This window comes from Chelonoidis abingdonii, chromosome 13 (genome assembly GCF_003597395.2).
Source record: "Chelonoidis abingdonii isolate Lonesome George chromosome 13, CheloAbing_2.0, whole genome shotgun sequence".
Classification (NCBI taxonomy): Eukaryota; Metazoa; Chordata; order Testudines; family Testudinidae; genus Chelonoidis; species Chelonoidis abingdonii.
The window spans coordinates 24,808,967-24,826,226 of NC_133781.1; the positions used below are offsets into that span (position 1 = coordinate 24,808,967).

The 17,260-nt window shown below is 42.0% G+C and overlaps 1 protein-coding gene across 1 annotated transcript in view; it reads right to left on the bottom strand.

Moving 5' to 3' along the window:
* BPTF (bromodomain PHD finger transcription factor) overlaps nt 1-13,537 on the bottom strand; it is an 89,564-nt gene extending 76,027 nt beyond the window's left edge. The window contains 2 exon segments of the mRNA XM_075071874.1: nt 12,690-13,201; nt 13,203-13,537. Of these exon segments, the coding sequence (XP_074927975.1) occupies nt 12,690-13,201; nt 13,203-13,327 (637 nt within the window). The 5' untranslated portion in view covers nt 13,328-13,537.
* Between the last annotated feature and the right edge of the window lie 3,723 nt (nt 13,538-17,260).

Sequence of the window (17,260 nt, forward strand, 5' to 3'; positions counted from 1 at the left end):
CCTACTTCTTGTTCAGCCAATCACTAAGACAAACAAGTTTGTTTACATTTACGGGAGATAATGCTGCCCGCTTCTTATTTACAATATCATCTGAAAGCGAGAAAAGGCATTCATATGGCATTTTTTGGAATCAGCATTGCAAAGTATTTATGTGCTAGTTATGCTAAACATTCATATGCCCCTTCATGCTACAGCCACCATTCCAGAGGACATGCTTCCTTGCCAATGATGCTCGTTAAAAAAATAATGCTTTAATTAAATTTGTGACTGAACTCCTTGAGGGAGAATTGTATATCTCCTACTCTGTTTTACCAGTATTCTGCCATATATTTGATGTTATAGCAGTCTCGGATGATGACCCAGCATATGTTCATTTTAAGAACATTTTCACTGCAGATTTAACAAAACACAAAGAAGGTACCAATGTGAGATTTCGAAAGATAGCTACATCACTCAACCCAAGGTTTAAGAATCTGAAGTGCCTTCCAAAATCGGAAAGGGACGAGGTATAGAGCATGTTTTCAGAAGTCTTAAAAGAGCAACGCTCCGATGCAGAAACTACAGAAACTGAACCACCAAAAAAGAAAGTTAACCTTTTCGCTGGTGGCATCTGACTCACATAATGAAAGTGAACTTGTGTCAACCCACATTGCTTTGATGGTTATCAAGCAGAACCCATTATCAGCATGGACACAACCCTCTGGAACAGTGGTTGAAACACAAAGGGACATAAGAATCTTTAGTGCATCTGGCACATAAAATATCTTGCAACGCCGGCTACAACAATGCCATGTGAATGCCTGTTCTCACTTTCCGATGATATTGTGAACAAGAAGCAGGTAGCATTATCTCCTGCAAATGTAAACAAACTTGTTTGGGAAACTGGCTGAACAAGAAGTAGGACTGAGTGGACCTGTATGCTCTAAATTTTACATTTAAAAATAAAACAATGTAGTTTTTTTGGGGGGGAGGAGGGTACATAATTCTACATTTGTAAGTTCAACTTTCATGATAAAGAGATTGCGCTACAGTGGTGAATTGAAAAATACTACCTGTTTTGTTTTTCCAGTGCAAATATTTGTAATAAAATAAATATAAAGTGACCACTGTACACTTTGTATTGTGTTGTAACTGAAATAAATATATTTGAAAATGTGGAAAATACTCAAAACTATTTAAATAAATGGTATTCTATTACTGTTTAATTACGTGATTAATTGTGATTAATTTTTTAATTGCTTGACAGCCCTAACAATAATATGACTACAGCGGAAGCATTTACATTATAAACCATTATTTTCAAGTGCTTACACGTCTCCCAAAAAGCTTCCCTTTGGACTGAGATTTAAGATCGCTTTGGAAAACAGTTTGGCTTTTTTCTCAAGATGCCTTTCATGGTTAAGTTTTCAGACGCTGAGATTTGACAAATTTACTTTAAAAAAAAAAAAAAAAAAAGTCAAAACTTGCCATGTCTACACTGGGGGTTAAGTCAAAACTACAGAGCTCAGGGCACAAAATTCTTCACAGTCATAAGACGTAGCTAGGTCGATCTATTTTTTAAATGTAGACAGGCCTTAGGCTTTGCCTATTTAAGAAAGTTACACCAACTCTAAAAGTAAGATTTTAAACCAATTTAGTTAAACTAGTGCAAACCTGTGTGGACGCTTATTTTGGTTTAAACCAAGCTTATCTTGGTTTAACTTTAACTGATTAATGCTAAAGGTAAACTAAACTAAACCACGCAAACTGAATTTAAAAAGTGTCCACCCAGAGGTTATCATCAGCTTAAACTGGTCAAAAACCAATATAAATTAAACTGATATAGCTTTCTCATGCAGACATGACTTCAGACATATCTTTCTTCAGCTTTATTAAAAGATTTTAAAAAACACAGCACATGTACACACCAACAGCTGTATTCATTACAATTACACACTGAAATACATGCATGGGGCATGGTTATTTTGATGTCACCAATACATATCCATCACAGCCAGATTTACTCCACTTTTACGTACCACTTCAAATTCACTATTTCCCTTACAGTCAGTTTACAGCTGTGTTTTCTCACATAGCAACATAAAGGAATATTTTTAAAAAGAAAGAAAATGTGATCGTAAAAACCACAACAAATTGGCAGAAGGACTCAGAAGCAGGTGTAATACCTGAAACTACTTTTCACTTTTTACTTTAATTGGTTAGATTTCAAGTTGATGGTGTCTAAATTTAAACCTAACACTTAGTCAAAGAGTCATACTATTCATAGTTATGGTTCCCACAAAGAGGCAGGACTTTATTTCATTTGTACTGCATCCTTTCACAACTCATGCATACCCTTTCACCTAGCCCCTGAATCAAAATCCCACCTGCAAGGACATTCTGGGTGAGCCCATACAAAGCAGGAGCAGAACTCCACTCCTGGTCAACTCATGTTCCATGGCTTTCTAGTTATCTAGGGTGTGCTTGAGACCCTACTGCTCAGTAGCAGTTTTCAGGCGAGAGAGCCTGATTTAGCAGCTCCTTCCCATTTTCTACTCTCTGACTGAGGTGGCTGTATTTAAAACTAAAGACTAAACAATGTAATTGATGTGGCACCAATTATTCAAGTATTAATAATGAAAGAGCATTCATATAAATCTAATATGTCCAGATCAGAAAGCTCTGACTTGAATCATCAAGAGAATTGGTGTTGACACACACACACTTATAACTGCTTCACACAGAAGCGGTATAAGAATTCTGCAGCCATATACAATAAATTTCTTAAATTCTTTTAACAAAATGACAAGAGATGGCTGCGTGGTATGGTCAGGATGCCAGTAGATTTTCTAAATTTAAGCTATATTCAGCAACAAGTTCTACTGAACTTTTGAAAGCCCCTAGAAAATAAGTCCTCAATTCAAGAACGACATTTTGTAATGTAGAGGCTCGATTGTCACACCCCTCGGTATGAATAACGTAGGAGAGGAACCCAGGACGACCATTGGAGAGAAAGACTTATGGTTTATTGGTGCAGCACAGAAAAAAAAAAAAGTCTGTTAGCTGGCTTGCACTAAGGTTTGATTAGCATTAGCTGGCAATTCCTATAGTATAGATTGCATGACAGTAAAACGTTTTTGCTACCTTTGTTGTCACCCAGTGAAGTTAGCCATTGGAATTTTAAGTTAGAAAGCAACAAGCAGTCCTTTGCAAAGTAGGACTGAGCAGCTGAAAAGAACAAGAAAATCTCCCTAGCCATAAAAGATCTAAACATAAAAAGCATATGCGAGGATAACTTTTTGACAGTTTTTTTGGTCCTTCAGATAATAGATTTTATACCAATCACCCAAAAGGCAAATGTGCTGAGCAACCTAAGATGACCATTATAATTTTCCTTAAAAATGACACATCAAGAGAAATTACCAATTACTTTTCTCCAATACCTCAACCTCACTCTCTCAAGGAATGCTTGGTGTACCAAACATTAACAATTAATAAGAGTAAGCAGAGGGTACAAATCAAAGCAGGAACCTTCCACTGAAAGATTTCCTTAATACAAAAGGTCTATATGACTTTTCTTAGATGGAATCATTAGACAGAATCAAGAAGAGTGACAGTAAATGTGACAGACAGGCAACACCACATCCACAGCTGAACTATAAAGCTTAGTTTTGCACTACCATTATTTGCAAATGAAATAACTCTTCAAATATTCAGAGTTTTATATACCCACAGAAATCTATTCAAAACTGATCCCAAGAGTTCCAAGATTATCATATAAAAATGTCTTGAGGAAAAAAAACTCTGGTCATTTAGCAGGTCTGAAACAAGACCATTTCAAGTATCCCTTTACCCCGATATAACACTGTCCTCAGGAGCCAAAAAATCTTACCGTGTTATAGGTGAAACCGCACTACGTCAAACTTGCTTTGATCCACCAGAGTGCACAGCCCCACGCCCCCCTCTCACCCGCCCAGGAGCACTGCTTTACGGCATTATATTCGAATTCGTGTTATATCAGGTTACGTTATATCGGGGTAGAGGTGTATTAGTGGGGAGCCGTGTTAGTCTGTATCCACAAAACCAACAAGGAGTCCGGTGGCACCTTAAAGACTAACGGACAATTTCAAGTGGTTTTCTCTCTTATTTCAGATAGAAAGAGCTCTTTTATGCTATTTCCTTTCACAGAACTACTCCAATGACAAGATTAATATTTCATTAGCAGAGATGGATCCAAACACAACCTCTAGATCCAAACCAGTCCAAACTTTGTGTCCTAAACCCCACTCTCTGAAGGCTTGTCTACAAATTTCACATTAGTTCAATCGAACTAACGGGGTTAAAAATGTTATTAAATTAGCGCAATCCCTTATTGTGTATACACTTATACTAGTAGGAAGGAATTTTTACCAGTATAATATGTTTCACCAACCCACACCCTGATATCCAGATCAGATCTAGGAATAAAGGGGCAATCTCTACCACTTGATCTCAGCAAAAGTGACAAGGATTACCATCAAAGCTATCCATTAGTACCAACTTTGATGGACAAACATCTACATCACAAAATTCACCAACAGGAATTGAACAGAGATCAACCTCATTTTACAGTGAGAACAATTAGCAAGCAGCCAGCAATTCTGGTCACTGCTTACTTGGGCTGGATTCAACCTAGAAACATAGATATTAGATAACATGTAACTCAATACTAACTATGCATAGATTTGGGACTTTAGACATCTGCATTCCAACAACAGGAAAATTTAACTAATATTTAAAGAGGGCATTCAAAGGTTTTTCAAGCCCACAATTGACTTTACAAGGTCTTTAGAATTTTACCTCCCCAACTGCTTTTCCCATGAACATCCACAACACACCTTTCAAGATTCATGGATCCCACACACGCAGTGCATCTCATCCAGTGCACTAAATGCCCCAGTAACAACTACTATGTCTGTGACACAAGACATTCATTATGCTCTCAAATGAACTCATACAAAAAAAAATGATAAAAGACAAAAATAATAATAAAACCTATCACCTGTGGGTGAACACTTACCACAAAGCGATCACTCTGTATCTGACCTATCAATCTTCATCCTCAAAGGAAACCTGCACAACACTTTCAAAAGATGGGCCTAAGAGCTTAAATTCATCACTCTGCTAGACACTAAAAATCATGGGCTGAAAAAAAGACACTGGATTTATGACTTATTACAACAATCTGCAACCCACTAGCCCTTTCTTTTTGCCCTATAGCTTCAGAGGTGTTAACGGGCCACTCTATCCTAGATGGTCCCTTACAAAATATGCTAACTAGTTACGCTGCTAAACAATGTGCTGCACACCTTGCATTTTCCTGTGATGCTGGGAGTGCCTTTTACAGACGTGAAGAGTACCTTCAAAGCTTGTCTCTCTCACCAACAGGCCAAGAAAAGATACTACCTCACCCACTTTTGTCCCTCTAATATCCTGGGGTCAACATAGTTATAACTATACTGCATATATCTGAGTCATTGTGCCCAATCTTATCCCTATTTCTTTTATTTTATAGCCCACAATATACACCCATTAGGCCTCTGGGCACTTTTCTAGTTAATTATTGTGTATTTTAATTGCAAAACAAATACAATAAAGACTGTAATATTCAATTATTCACCTGCTAATCAAAAAACAAGCTGTACCTATTATCCCATATACTGCCACTTTAAATGTATTAGAACAGAGGGACTTTTCAGCAGAGCCTGAAAGTTAACCAAGGTGGGTTCTGGTGGGCAGGAAAGAAAGAAATTCCAGTGGGGGAGACCTTCATGGAAAAGGCCTTCTCAGAACCCCCGTTTTGTTTAAACTGAGTATGTTCCAGCTAACCACAAATGCAGAAGCACCACACAAGGAGAAGCAATCTCTCAGCTAACCAGGTCCAAAACCAATTTGAAAATTATAAAGAATCAACCACCTGAATTCCAATCAGAAGTCAAGGGAAGGTTTAAACTCTACTTCCACCAGAGACAGTTACTGTCATGCCTTAAATTGACCAAACATGATCTCGAGACCAATAGCAGCTGCTTCCAGCATCTGTTAGTCCAGAAAGCTCTCAACTAAGTTTAGTTTCTCTCCTCCAAAACCTTCCGCGTAACTTTCATTGCCAATAGGAACAGCAGGCCAGCTAAAATGTAAGTTATGAATTATAATCCTTCTTTACTTACCTGCCAAGACCTCAGTTCAGAGTTCTGTGTTATATCGTCACCTTTTGCAGAAGTCAGGAGACACATAAAAGAGCACAGGGAACAAAAGGATGTTCGCTGCTCCAGGCCAATGGGAGCTGCTGGAAGAGGTGACCAGCACGTCCCTCCTCCCACACCGCTTCCAGCAGCTCCCATCGGCCTGGAGCAGCGAATCGCAGCCAGTGGGAGCCGCGATCGGCCAGACCTGTGGACGCGGCAGGTAAACAAACCGGCCCGGCCCACCGAAGGCTTTTCTTACACATGCGGTATCCAAGGTTTGGGAAACATTGCTCTAGAGGCATGAGGATTCCCTAGAAACAGGTGCTCTCCTCAGCTCCTACCTCACTTTTCAATATATTGCCAAGCTTCGTCAAAGAGAGCCTTTTTTTTAAATGTGTTTTTAACAGATGTGAAAAGCGAGGCCGTTTTAAAGATTAGTTGATAAAAGTGCTGTGCCACAGAACTTTTCTATAGTTTGAGGAGATGATACAATAAGAGTTAGGCAGAAACTGGATTTTGTATTTCCAGGAAAATTCGCAATTTTGAAGTCTTTTTTTTTTGTTCCAAAATGGAAAGAAAGATACCCTAAGATTTCCTGTAAAATGATTTTTAAAAAACTGTTTTGGGTCATTCATTTTTTTCACATTTTTATATTATATAACAAAAAAACAAAAATCATTTTGAAAGGGAAAATCATTCTATTCCAAAGAGGTCAAAATGGAACATTTCAACCTCATCAAAATACTTTTTCAATTTTTCTTTCAAAATGAAATTGCATACCCCGAGATGTGTTTCCAAAAAATGTTTCAGTTTGAACAAATCAGCATTTTCTGAGACAAAAACATTCAGCCAGAAAATTTCTGACCAGCTCTACTCACAATTATGGGACCAGTTTGGATGTTGCTGTGCAAGATGTACACACCTTTTTTCAGTTTACTTCTATTGCTTGGAAAACAAATCAAGATTAGACACAGAAATTGTACCAGCTTCCCATAAAACACCACACACCAAATTGTTTGTGGAACCGCAGCAGGGACAGTATATGAGACAGACCAGAATATGGTCCTTTGACTGGACCTTGAGCATCATTTTCTGGGCTCAACTTTTGATTTATAGAATATTGCACTCCCCTGTGAGCCACTGGACCTGTCCCAAACACACACCCCTCCCTTCCCCATCACTTATACTGCTATGAAATGGAATTTGGAGTTATTGTGGTCTATATATTTATTTATTTTTTTAGCATCAAGGACGTCAGCACACTTCTAAAAACAGTGGGTGTTAGTTGCTTCTGAAACAAGCTGATACATGCTGGTTTCACATAAGTTCAGTTATAAACCTGACCATCTGCATGAAAACCATATGGATCCCTCTAAATACTAGTCAGCTACAAAGATACTGTTGCTTCCTAAACTACTTCCCACATCCTTTTAAATGTTTTGGTGAATAGTATGAGATATACCAATAGCTAAGTTCAGTGTGGTCATTCTGAAAGGTACTTATAGTCTCCTATCATCTAAGCAAAATTTCAACCCAGAGATCCAAAATTGAAAATTTACAGGATTGATGCAATTTAGCTACCTTTGCAGCAATTTAGGATGACTGACAGCTTTATTTTATTATTAGAGGAGCTACAAATTATATTCAGCATCTGTAAACTTAATTTAGGAATTAAAATAAAGTATATTTAAATTTCTCCATGGAAAAAAACAAGAAAATCTACCAAAAATTATACTGACCAATTATTTGTCTGTATATTAATACCATGTGACACTGAGGTCACAGATCAAATTTGAAACCTTACTGCAGAACTAGAAGAAATTTACAAGGTAGCTGGTATGGCACAATATACAACTGCTAATAAGATAAGGAGGAGTTCAGATCCAGCCATTCACACAAAGAATGCTCCTTTTTTTAAACTTATGCAAAAATACCACAACTGTTTTGGTTTTTATTTTAAATGGATTTTTAGAAGACTCTTGAGCTGGCATACAAATTCTCCCCTTTCTGTTAAAAGATGCAAGTCAATGAAACAGAATTAGCTAGAAATCTATTCACTTGTTCTTTTACACAAACTTCTTACTAGGATTGTCAAATCACCTCTTGTGTTCCTTCATAATAGGTATGATGTCTAGCTGACATCTCTTCTTCATAATTAAACAACCAGTTACAGACTGCCTCAAGAGAAGCCATGCCAGGTTTTATTTAAAGCCCCATGCATGTTTGGTAAGGACTTCAGGAGTTTAGTCAGTACGGTGTGAATATTCCTACAGCACAGACACAATCAGTAAAGTTGAGTTTACGTACCTCAATACGAAACCTTAGTGCCTCCATTAAAATAACTCCCCATTTAAATAACACCCCTTCATTTAAATAACCTGGGACATAAAAGAATATTAGGCAATAAAAACTACAAACAGTTAAAAAGTTTGAGAGATGTGCAACACTTAATTCTCCAATAGAATAATTTGGGCTACAAATGTAAGACGACTCTGGTAAAGTGATTAGTTTCAGAAGCAAATAATGATGGCTTTTAGCTGCATTTACCTTCACATTGCCAAAATCCAAGTCAAGAAATTTAATGAAGTGTTTATACATATAGTCCTTCGGCTCTTCACAAATCCAGTGCTTTAGAATCATTTGTCAACCATACTGACATGTCATTCTCTCTGTTAAGCAAAACCCTGATTTGAAGCCATGCTGCAAGAACCAACTGCCTTCCCAGGGTTTTGTGGGAGACGGAGGGAATAATTGAGTAAGAGAGAGAGGGTAGGATGAGACTGACTGTTCGGGCATCTTGTTTAACCACATGGTTTTAAATTAAGAAATGTTCCTGAAGTATTGGATATGCATAATTACATCATAATAAGCTTAAAGTAAAAGGTTAGAGCAGACAGGTGGACGAGACAATGTTTTGAAATACAGAACACAAAGGATAACTATCTCAAAATTTTTTGCTGAAATAATGGAAGTCAAAGGCATAATAGAATAGGGATACACCTCTACCCCGATATAACGCTGTCCTTGGGAGCCAAAAAAATCTTATCACGTTATAGGTGAAACTACATTATATTGAACTTGCTTTGACCGCCAGACTGCGCAGCCCCACCCCCCCTGGAGCGCTGCTTTGCTGCGTTATATACGAATTAGCGTTATATCGGGGTAGAGGTGTACTTGGATCAGTGGTGCATCAACCTACAGTAAATTTGCTGAACTAGTCCAAGTCCCACTACTAGCTGATTGGCGAAACATGACTCATGCTGGTTCCCCCAGTAAAAGAAAAACATCACATCCTTTGGAAGCAACAAGCAGCCATAATGGTTGTGCTTACAACTGAATCTGCACTAACTGTCAAGCTTTATATATCAATGCCATAACGATATTCCTAAGATTTTTTTATTTCCTAAACTTAAATATTCAAGTAACATCAAAAGTAGTAGATACTCCAATATGCACATTCAAGAGACATCACAAACTTTCCAGTAGAACAAAAAAATGGAACCCTCTTTCCCCCCCCACCCAACACACAATGCAGTGTCAACCTGCGGAACTCCTTGCCCGCGGTGAAGACCAAGACTATAATAGGGTTCAAAAAATAACTAAATAAATTCATGGAGGATAGGTCCATTAAGGGCTATTAGCCAGGATAGGCAGGGATGGTGTCCCGAGCCTGTGTATGCAAGAAGCTGTAAATGGGTGACAGGGGATGGATCACTTGATAATTAGCTGTTCTGTTCATTCCCTCTGGGGCACCTGGCACTGGCCACTGTTTGAAGACAGGATCCTGAGCTAGATGGACCTTTGGTCTGAACCAGTATGGTCATTCTTATGTTCCAGGGACATAACATCATGTTACCTTTCAATATATTAATACAATTCTAAAAAAAATTTAAAAAAATCTCTCATGTAAACTGAATGTGATTTTTGATCGAAGTGTCCACATATGGCTGGTGAGAAGTGTCTGACTGACACCTGTACTTAAATTGTCTACCCAGCACAGGCAGCAGCATCATGATTTCCTCACACACCTCTCTGCAAAAATGCTGCAACCATGAATAGGACCACACCTCCAACGAGAGGATAGTTTAGGTTCCATGCTCAAATCACTTTTAGGATCTGACGAGATTAAGATACCAGTTATCGCTATCTGTAAGTGGCAATGTTTGTGATACACATATTTGTTCAAATTAAAAGTTGGTACTTTATTATTCATCACCTGTAATAAGCAACATTAGGCATCACTTGCTTCTTTTCTGAAGATAAGAATTTGAGAGGCAACTCAAGACACAAAATTATTTAAGTAACTTAAAAAGTAAACCTTTCAGTATACTGCTAAAATATTAGCCAGGCTACAATACAGTTTTTCTTACAACCGACAGGCAACTCGGGGACAAGTATGGGGTGTATATACATGATGCCTCAAAAGATAACATTTTAAATGTACACATTTTTAAATTTAAGATTTAAACTCAAATAAGCACATAAATTTATAATTCTACTAGTTCTTATAAAATGTACTGTTGTTTTAGCAGTAGGCACTTCAATACCACATACGCTTGTGTATGCATACAGTGACAATATGCACATGTGCCCAAAGGTATATTGTTGCTTGCCAAAATATTTAATCTCTTTAATTTAGGTACTTTTTCTCAGGACTTGAGAACTTTTATATTGTATTCTGTATAGTGGATCTTACACCTGGATTTTTGGCATCAAAATATTTCTCAGCATGAGCCTATGAAGTCAGCAAACAAATTCTTCCCTTGACCAAGCAGAAGGTGGGTAACTATGAAAGGCTCCCACATAACTAAATGGAAATGTAATAGTTAAGAAAATGCAGAATAGTAACTTTCAGTGCTTGGGTCTAAACTTGGTACAAGAGTTCATCTTTAAACAAGGACTATTTGAAAGACATCAAATTGATCAAAGTACAGTCCCTACAGGTGAACTAAAATCCATTTTCCAAAAGCTGATCCCTCTTTGGCAGTTACATTATATTTAAATTGTCTTGCAATTTCTTTTAAAAGACTACTGCATTTAGAATCCTTAGGATATGAAAGTGGTGCCTTCAAAAAAAAAATTCTACTCCTTCAGAAGTTTCGCAAAGCCACATAATGCCATCCCTACTGCATGTGTCCATTAAGTAGACAAATAATTAAAGCAAACGACACATTCTAGCAACCTGTACTACTGCTCCTTCTCAAAAGTTGACTACAAGTTGTACAAAACCACACACTTATTTTATTAAGTACAATGAATTCACATGAGCTATCTGTTTTTCTCCTCAATACCAAATACTTAGATTGCAAGAGTGTTTGTTGACTATGGCCCAATTCAACAAGATAATTTAAATGTATGCCTGGGCTTAAATACCTCCCTGAATCAGGACCTTTTTTTTTTTTTAAAAAAAAAAAGAGTCAAGCCTAAACTCTACTGGAGTGAAAGTGAACCTTAAATAAAAAGTGGTGCAAACCTAGACAAATCATAATTTTTGAATGAAGCTTCAAAGACTCCTACAATAAAGCAAATTACGGAAAAGAGGAGTGCAAGGTTTAAAAATCTGAAAGACGACCAGAATTTTGTTACTGATGTAAAAAGAATACATTTTATAATTAAAATAAACCGTAAACCCAAATAATCAAAGTGAGCCTCAAACCCCTAATTAATAAATAAAGTTTTAAAGTTTGCCACATTTTGAAATAAATGCAGTGTTTAAATGCAAATGTTCCGAAGACAAACCTATTTCACCTTTGATTTCCATTTTTACCACTTTTAGTTCAATGTTTGGATGGGGGGTGGGGAGAGTTAAAACACTCCAGTAATTAAAACTGGGTTTAAACCAGTGCAATGAAGTCCAGTGAATTTCCCCCAAACTGCAACAATGCAATCTCCATTTTGAACAATGCATCTCCTTTCCCTTCTAGTAAAGCTAGTTTTGTTCTGAGGCCACTAGACACTGTATGCATGTCTGCAACGCACACTTGCAAATCCAGTGTTTAATTTTTGGAGGACACCTCATGTTGCATGCACTTCCCTTCCTTGTGTCTGCAAGAAGAACTCTGTGTTACAGGCATCCTTGTCTATATGTATCTGCAAGGACCCTTTAGTATGCATGCATCTCTTTTTTCCTTTATAAAAGTACCATTGGATGCTCTATACAATTCCTTCGCCACTGTCTGTGAACACTTTCTGGTGTAGCATGCGCCTATGCAGTTGCAAGCCCTCTCTCTCTGTGTCTGATAGCATCCTTACTGTGCACATATTTCTCCTTCCCTGTGTGAGTTTACAAGCACCTTCTGATTCTCAACGCATTTGTGTGGTTGCCAGCACCACTTGATTTGCATGCCTCTCTCCCCTCGTGTCTGCTTGTAGGCATCCCTTACGATTGCTGGCCTCTCCCCTCCCCTGTGAATGTGTTTCCAAACCTAGAGGGAGCATATAAGGTGCCCTCCCTTTCTTTGACAGTGCATCCCATTGACTCTATACCTGGGGTGCTGCTGTAGGTGCTGTGGCTCCTGAAGCTGCTCTCAGTGCAATAGCTGGCATCATCTTCATCCTCCATCTCCTCGGGGTAATCGGAGTCGTCGTCGTCCTCCTCCTCCATGATCTCCTCTTCCTCCTGCTCCTCGGAGTCCTGGTTATCCTCGGGGTCCCCCTCCTCTTCCTCTTCGGACACCACGCTCTCTTCCTCCTCTTCGCTCTCATGATCATCGTACACCACTTTGCTGATGCTCCTCCTGGACGAGGCAGCCCTCCCTTGGCTGCTGCAGCTGCCTCCTGCGCCTCCTCCCCCTGATCCTCCAGCCGCAGCCCTGCCCCTGCCCCTACTGCTGCTGCCTCCACCACCAGGGGTGCTGCTGCTGCCGCTGCCTCCCTTCCTCTTGCTGCCCCCTCTGGGGGAGACGGTGGACGAGGAAGAGGCCTGGGCAGCCCCGACCCCCCTCGGCCTGGGCCCCACCGCCTCCACCTGGGCCGAGGCCGCCCACCTGCCCCGACTGGCCCCGCTGCCGGGACCTCAGCCCCCCAATGGGGCCCGGTGGGGCGGGCGGAGCCGGGGAGCTCGCCTGAGCGGTGGCCGCCGCAGGCTGCTGCTGCTTGGGCGGCCTGCCTCGCCGGCCCCGCATCTCTGGGCGCTGGCCGAGGGGGGAAGGGAGGGGCAGGGAAGGCTGGGGAGGGCGCTCGGAGTCCGGACAGGCAGCTGCGGGGAAGCTCCCCCCCCTGCGAGGGTTCCGGGCCGGGGAGGGGGGCCGCCGAACTGCGAGGGCCGGGGGATCAATCCGAATTGCCGGCGTCCCGCTCCGGATCGCTACCGGCCGCCATCTTGTTTCTTCGTCTCTGCCTCGGCTCGCTCCGCTCTGACTGGGGGAAGCGGCGGCGGCAGCAGGCCCTGAGCGGCTCACGTGACCTGCCAGGCCGCCGAGCTCCGCCAGGTGGCGCTGCGGCGCCGACAGCTCTTCGGCTGGAGAGCCATGTTAGCGCCCCAGCGCCGGGCAGCGCTCCCCGCCCCTGGCCCGAGCGCACCTGCCGGGCTCTCATACCTCGGCGCAGAGTGGGGCGCGGGGCTCCCCTCGATTCCCGCAAGGTTCCCTGGGCCCTTCGGCTGCAGCCACCACCGGGCTCTCCTCATACCACAGCTACAGAGAGCACAGGGCTGCCCCCGCCCCGGGCTCTCTGCTCCCTGTAGCTTTTTCGCCTCTGCACCTGCCGCAGGCGGCTCCTCACGCAGCCAGTACAGAGCCTCCAACCCCAGGACTCCCTCTACTCTGTACCTGTGTCCAAAACATGGCATCCCTCCACCCCTTGCCAGCTTCAGTCCCCACAGTCCGCTATTTCCCCCCTGCTCCAGAGTCTAGGCACAGGGCTCTTCCCCCTCTGTATGGCTGCATGGGCCAGTCATAGCACACACGCCCTCAGTGGGATTCTCCCAGCTTTACCAGGCAGAGGGCAGGGCTGTCCTCAATGTTATCCTCCTGTGGCAGCTGGGAGCTCTACTGCACCCCAGCTGCCTCCAACACAGGCAGGTAACAGGGCTTGCCCTATTCTATCTTCAGTCTTCATCCCTCTTGTGTGCATAGCTAAGAACCCTCCTACACCCCACGATGTCTAACCAAAGCCAACACCAAGCAGCAACAGTGCTAAACCACAGAGTTTACCCCAGTCTGCATTTTCTTGTCTTCCATCTTCAACCTATATCTCTTATTTGCAGATGCTGTACCCACACTCCAGTCTTGTTTGGTACAAAGCATGGAGTTGGGCTTAATTCACTTTGTACTTTTCTCACATACCTCATAGCTCCATGCTTCATCTATATTGCATTCATTTTCCAGGGAGCCTGAGAAGTATGACAGCTCTGCCGAATCCAATCGCAGCATCAACTTCCTATTTCCAACACGGGTCATTAGGAGTAACTCCATTCAAGTCAACTGAGTTATACCAGTGTAAAAGAGAACAATCAAGCCTCAGGCATGCACATTTCTTAGGCCATGTCTACACTACAGAGTTAGGTTGACTTAAGTTATGAAAATGGTCATAAACTGCTGTAATCACATCACTCGTGCATGTTCACACCACGCTCCTTGTGTTGGCGGAGCACATCCACAGTTGGTGCTTTAGAACCAACAGAGAGAGCAGTGCACTGTGTGGGTAGCTATCCCACTGTGCAAATCACCACCTTCTGCAGCTAGACATTCTGGGAATGGATCACAATGCAGCAGGGGGGCAGGATCACCATCCCATGATGCAGTTTTCTCCATCCCACAATTCCAAGGGCTTTCAACTATGTTTTGTGACATTTTTCAACTGCCCCTGTAAACTTTGTGCTCTCCATCTCTGCCTGAAAGCATGGATCCTGCACTGCTCACCAAGTCTTGTGATAAGCATTATGAACACAATGTGGCTGATCCGGCAGTATTTCATGAGCTGCAAATCTGAACAGGAAGCCGTGGTGCCTGCCCTGTTGTGTGCCATGGATAGAAACCATTCAAGATTGAGGTTTACATTCACGGAGCAGCTGCACACGGTAGACTGTCACTTCTGGGCTCAGGAAATAAGCACTGAGTGGTGGGATCAGATTGTGATGCAGATATGGAATGATGAGCAGTGGCTGCAGAACTTTTGCATGCTCAAAGCCACCTTCCTTGAACTGTGTGTGGAGCTTGCTCACACCCTGCAGCAGCAGGACACCAAAATGAGAGCTGCCCTAGCATTAGAAAAGAGAGTGGTGATCACTGTGTGGAAGCTGGCAACTGCAGACTGCAACTGCTCAGTCGTGAATTAGTTTCAATGTCCACTATGGGGGTTGCAGTGATACAAATATGCAGGGCCCTTAATTACCTCCTGCTACAAAGGACTGTGACTCTCAGCAACATGCGGGAAATACTGGCTGGCTTTGCAGCAATGGGATTCCCTAACTGCGGCAGCGTGATAGATGGCATGCATATCCCAATTTTGGCCCCAGATCATCAACAGAAAGGGCTACTTCTCTATGGTAGTACAGGTGCTGGTGGATCACTGGGGTAACTTCACTGACATCAGGGTGGTCAGGGAAGGTGCATGATGCATGCATCTTCAGGAAAACTGGCCTATATGGAAAGCTGCATGCAGGGACTTTCGTTTCAGACATGAAATGCTCACAGCGATCCTAGGCAACCCAGCCTACCCCTTAGTCCTGTGGCTCATGCAGCCATACACTGGAAACCTTGACAGCAACAAGGAGCGCTTCAATAACAGGCTCAGCAGGTGCAGAAGGACAGTAGAATGTGTGCTTGGCAGATTAAAAAGTCGCTGGTGCTGCCTTTTTGTCAGGTTAGACATCAATAAGGAAAATATTCCCACAGTCATAGCAGCTTGCTGTGCTCCACCTAACATTTGTGAAGCCAAAGGGGAAAAGTTTCCCCAGGGGTCGAGCATTAAGGTGACTCGTCTGGTGGATGATTTTGAGTAGCCAGATGCCAGGGTGATTAGAGGGGCTCAACAGGGGGCATTTGAATCAGGAAGGCTTTGAATCAGCATTTTGACAATGAGACCCTCTAATAAGTCTTTCTGTAATGCATTCAGACAGACACTGTTTACTTGCCATCTTGAATGACGCTTGTAATGATTCCTGCCTGAGCATTAATTGTAGTCTCCCAATGTGCCGATTGCCATGGTGTATAAATTTCTGCTGCAACCACCTTGTGTAGGTCACAAATAAGGAATCAGTGTCTTTTTAAGACTAAATTTTTCTTAAACAGCAATACACAGATTAACATTTCTTACAAGAGACATGACACTGAGCAGCACTCTCTGAAATGAGGATGTCACCAGCTGTGTGTAAGTCCAGCTGCTGTTATGGAAAATGTCCTGGGGTAGAATGCAAGAGGTACTGAATCAGGCTGGGAACATGAGTGGGGAGTTCGGGGAGGGCATGGAATGCAGTTCTGTATGGGCTGCAGGGTGAGTCAAGCATGCATGTGTTCCGCCTGCAGCAGAATCAGGGACCTGAGCATCTCTGTTTGGTCCTCCATGAGTTTTATCATCCACTCCTGACTCTTTATTATCTGCTCCTGCCCCTGTCTCCTTCCCTGGCTATCCATTTCTAGTTTTTCATTTACTGTCTCTCTTCAGGCTCTGTGCTTGCTATTGGCTTGAACAGACAATTGCAGCACTTCTCAAAACACGTGTTCTTTCACCTCTTTACCTGATGGAGGCACTCACTCTGCCCATGTGTAGGAACTGTCCCTCAAGGGCACATCTGCAGAAGCAAAAATACAACAATACACAGAGTCAGTATTGTGTGTGCACTCACAGTCCTGAATCATAAAAGTTATACACCTTTTTCTCACTTTCCTTTGGCAAGCACACAGCTTGGCCAGAGTGCTAAACATAGTGAGTTCACCCTGGAGGGTGAAAGAGTGTAAGATGGAACAAAAGGGTCTGGATGGCTTCAGAAGGGAATCAGTACAAGCACCTGGTGACACTATTCTGAATACTGGCATCATTTTCCACGAACAATCAAGGGGTGATCAAGCTGAAATCACACTCCTGAGGGTAACTGAAGATGCAAGGGTGCATCTTCT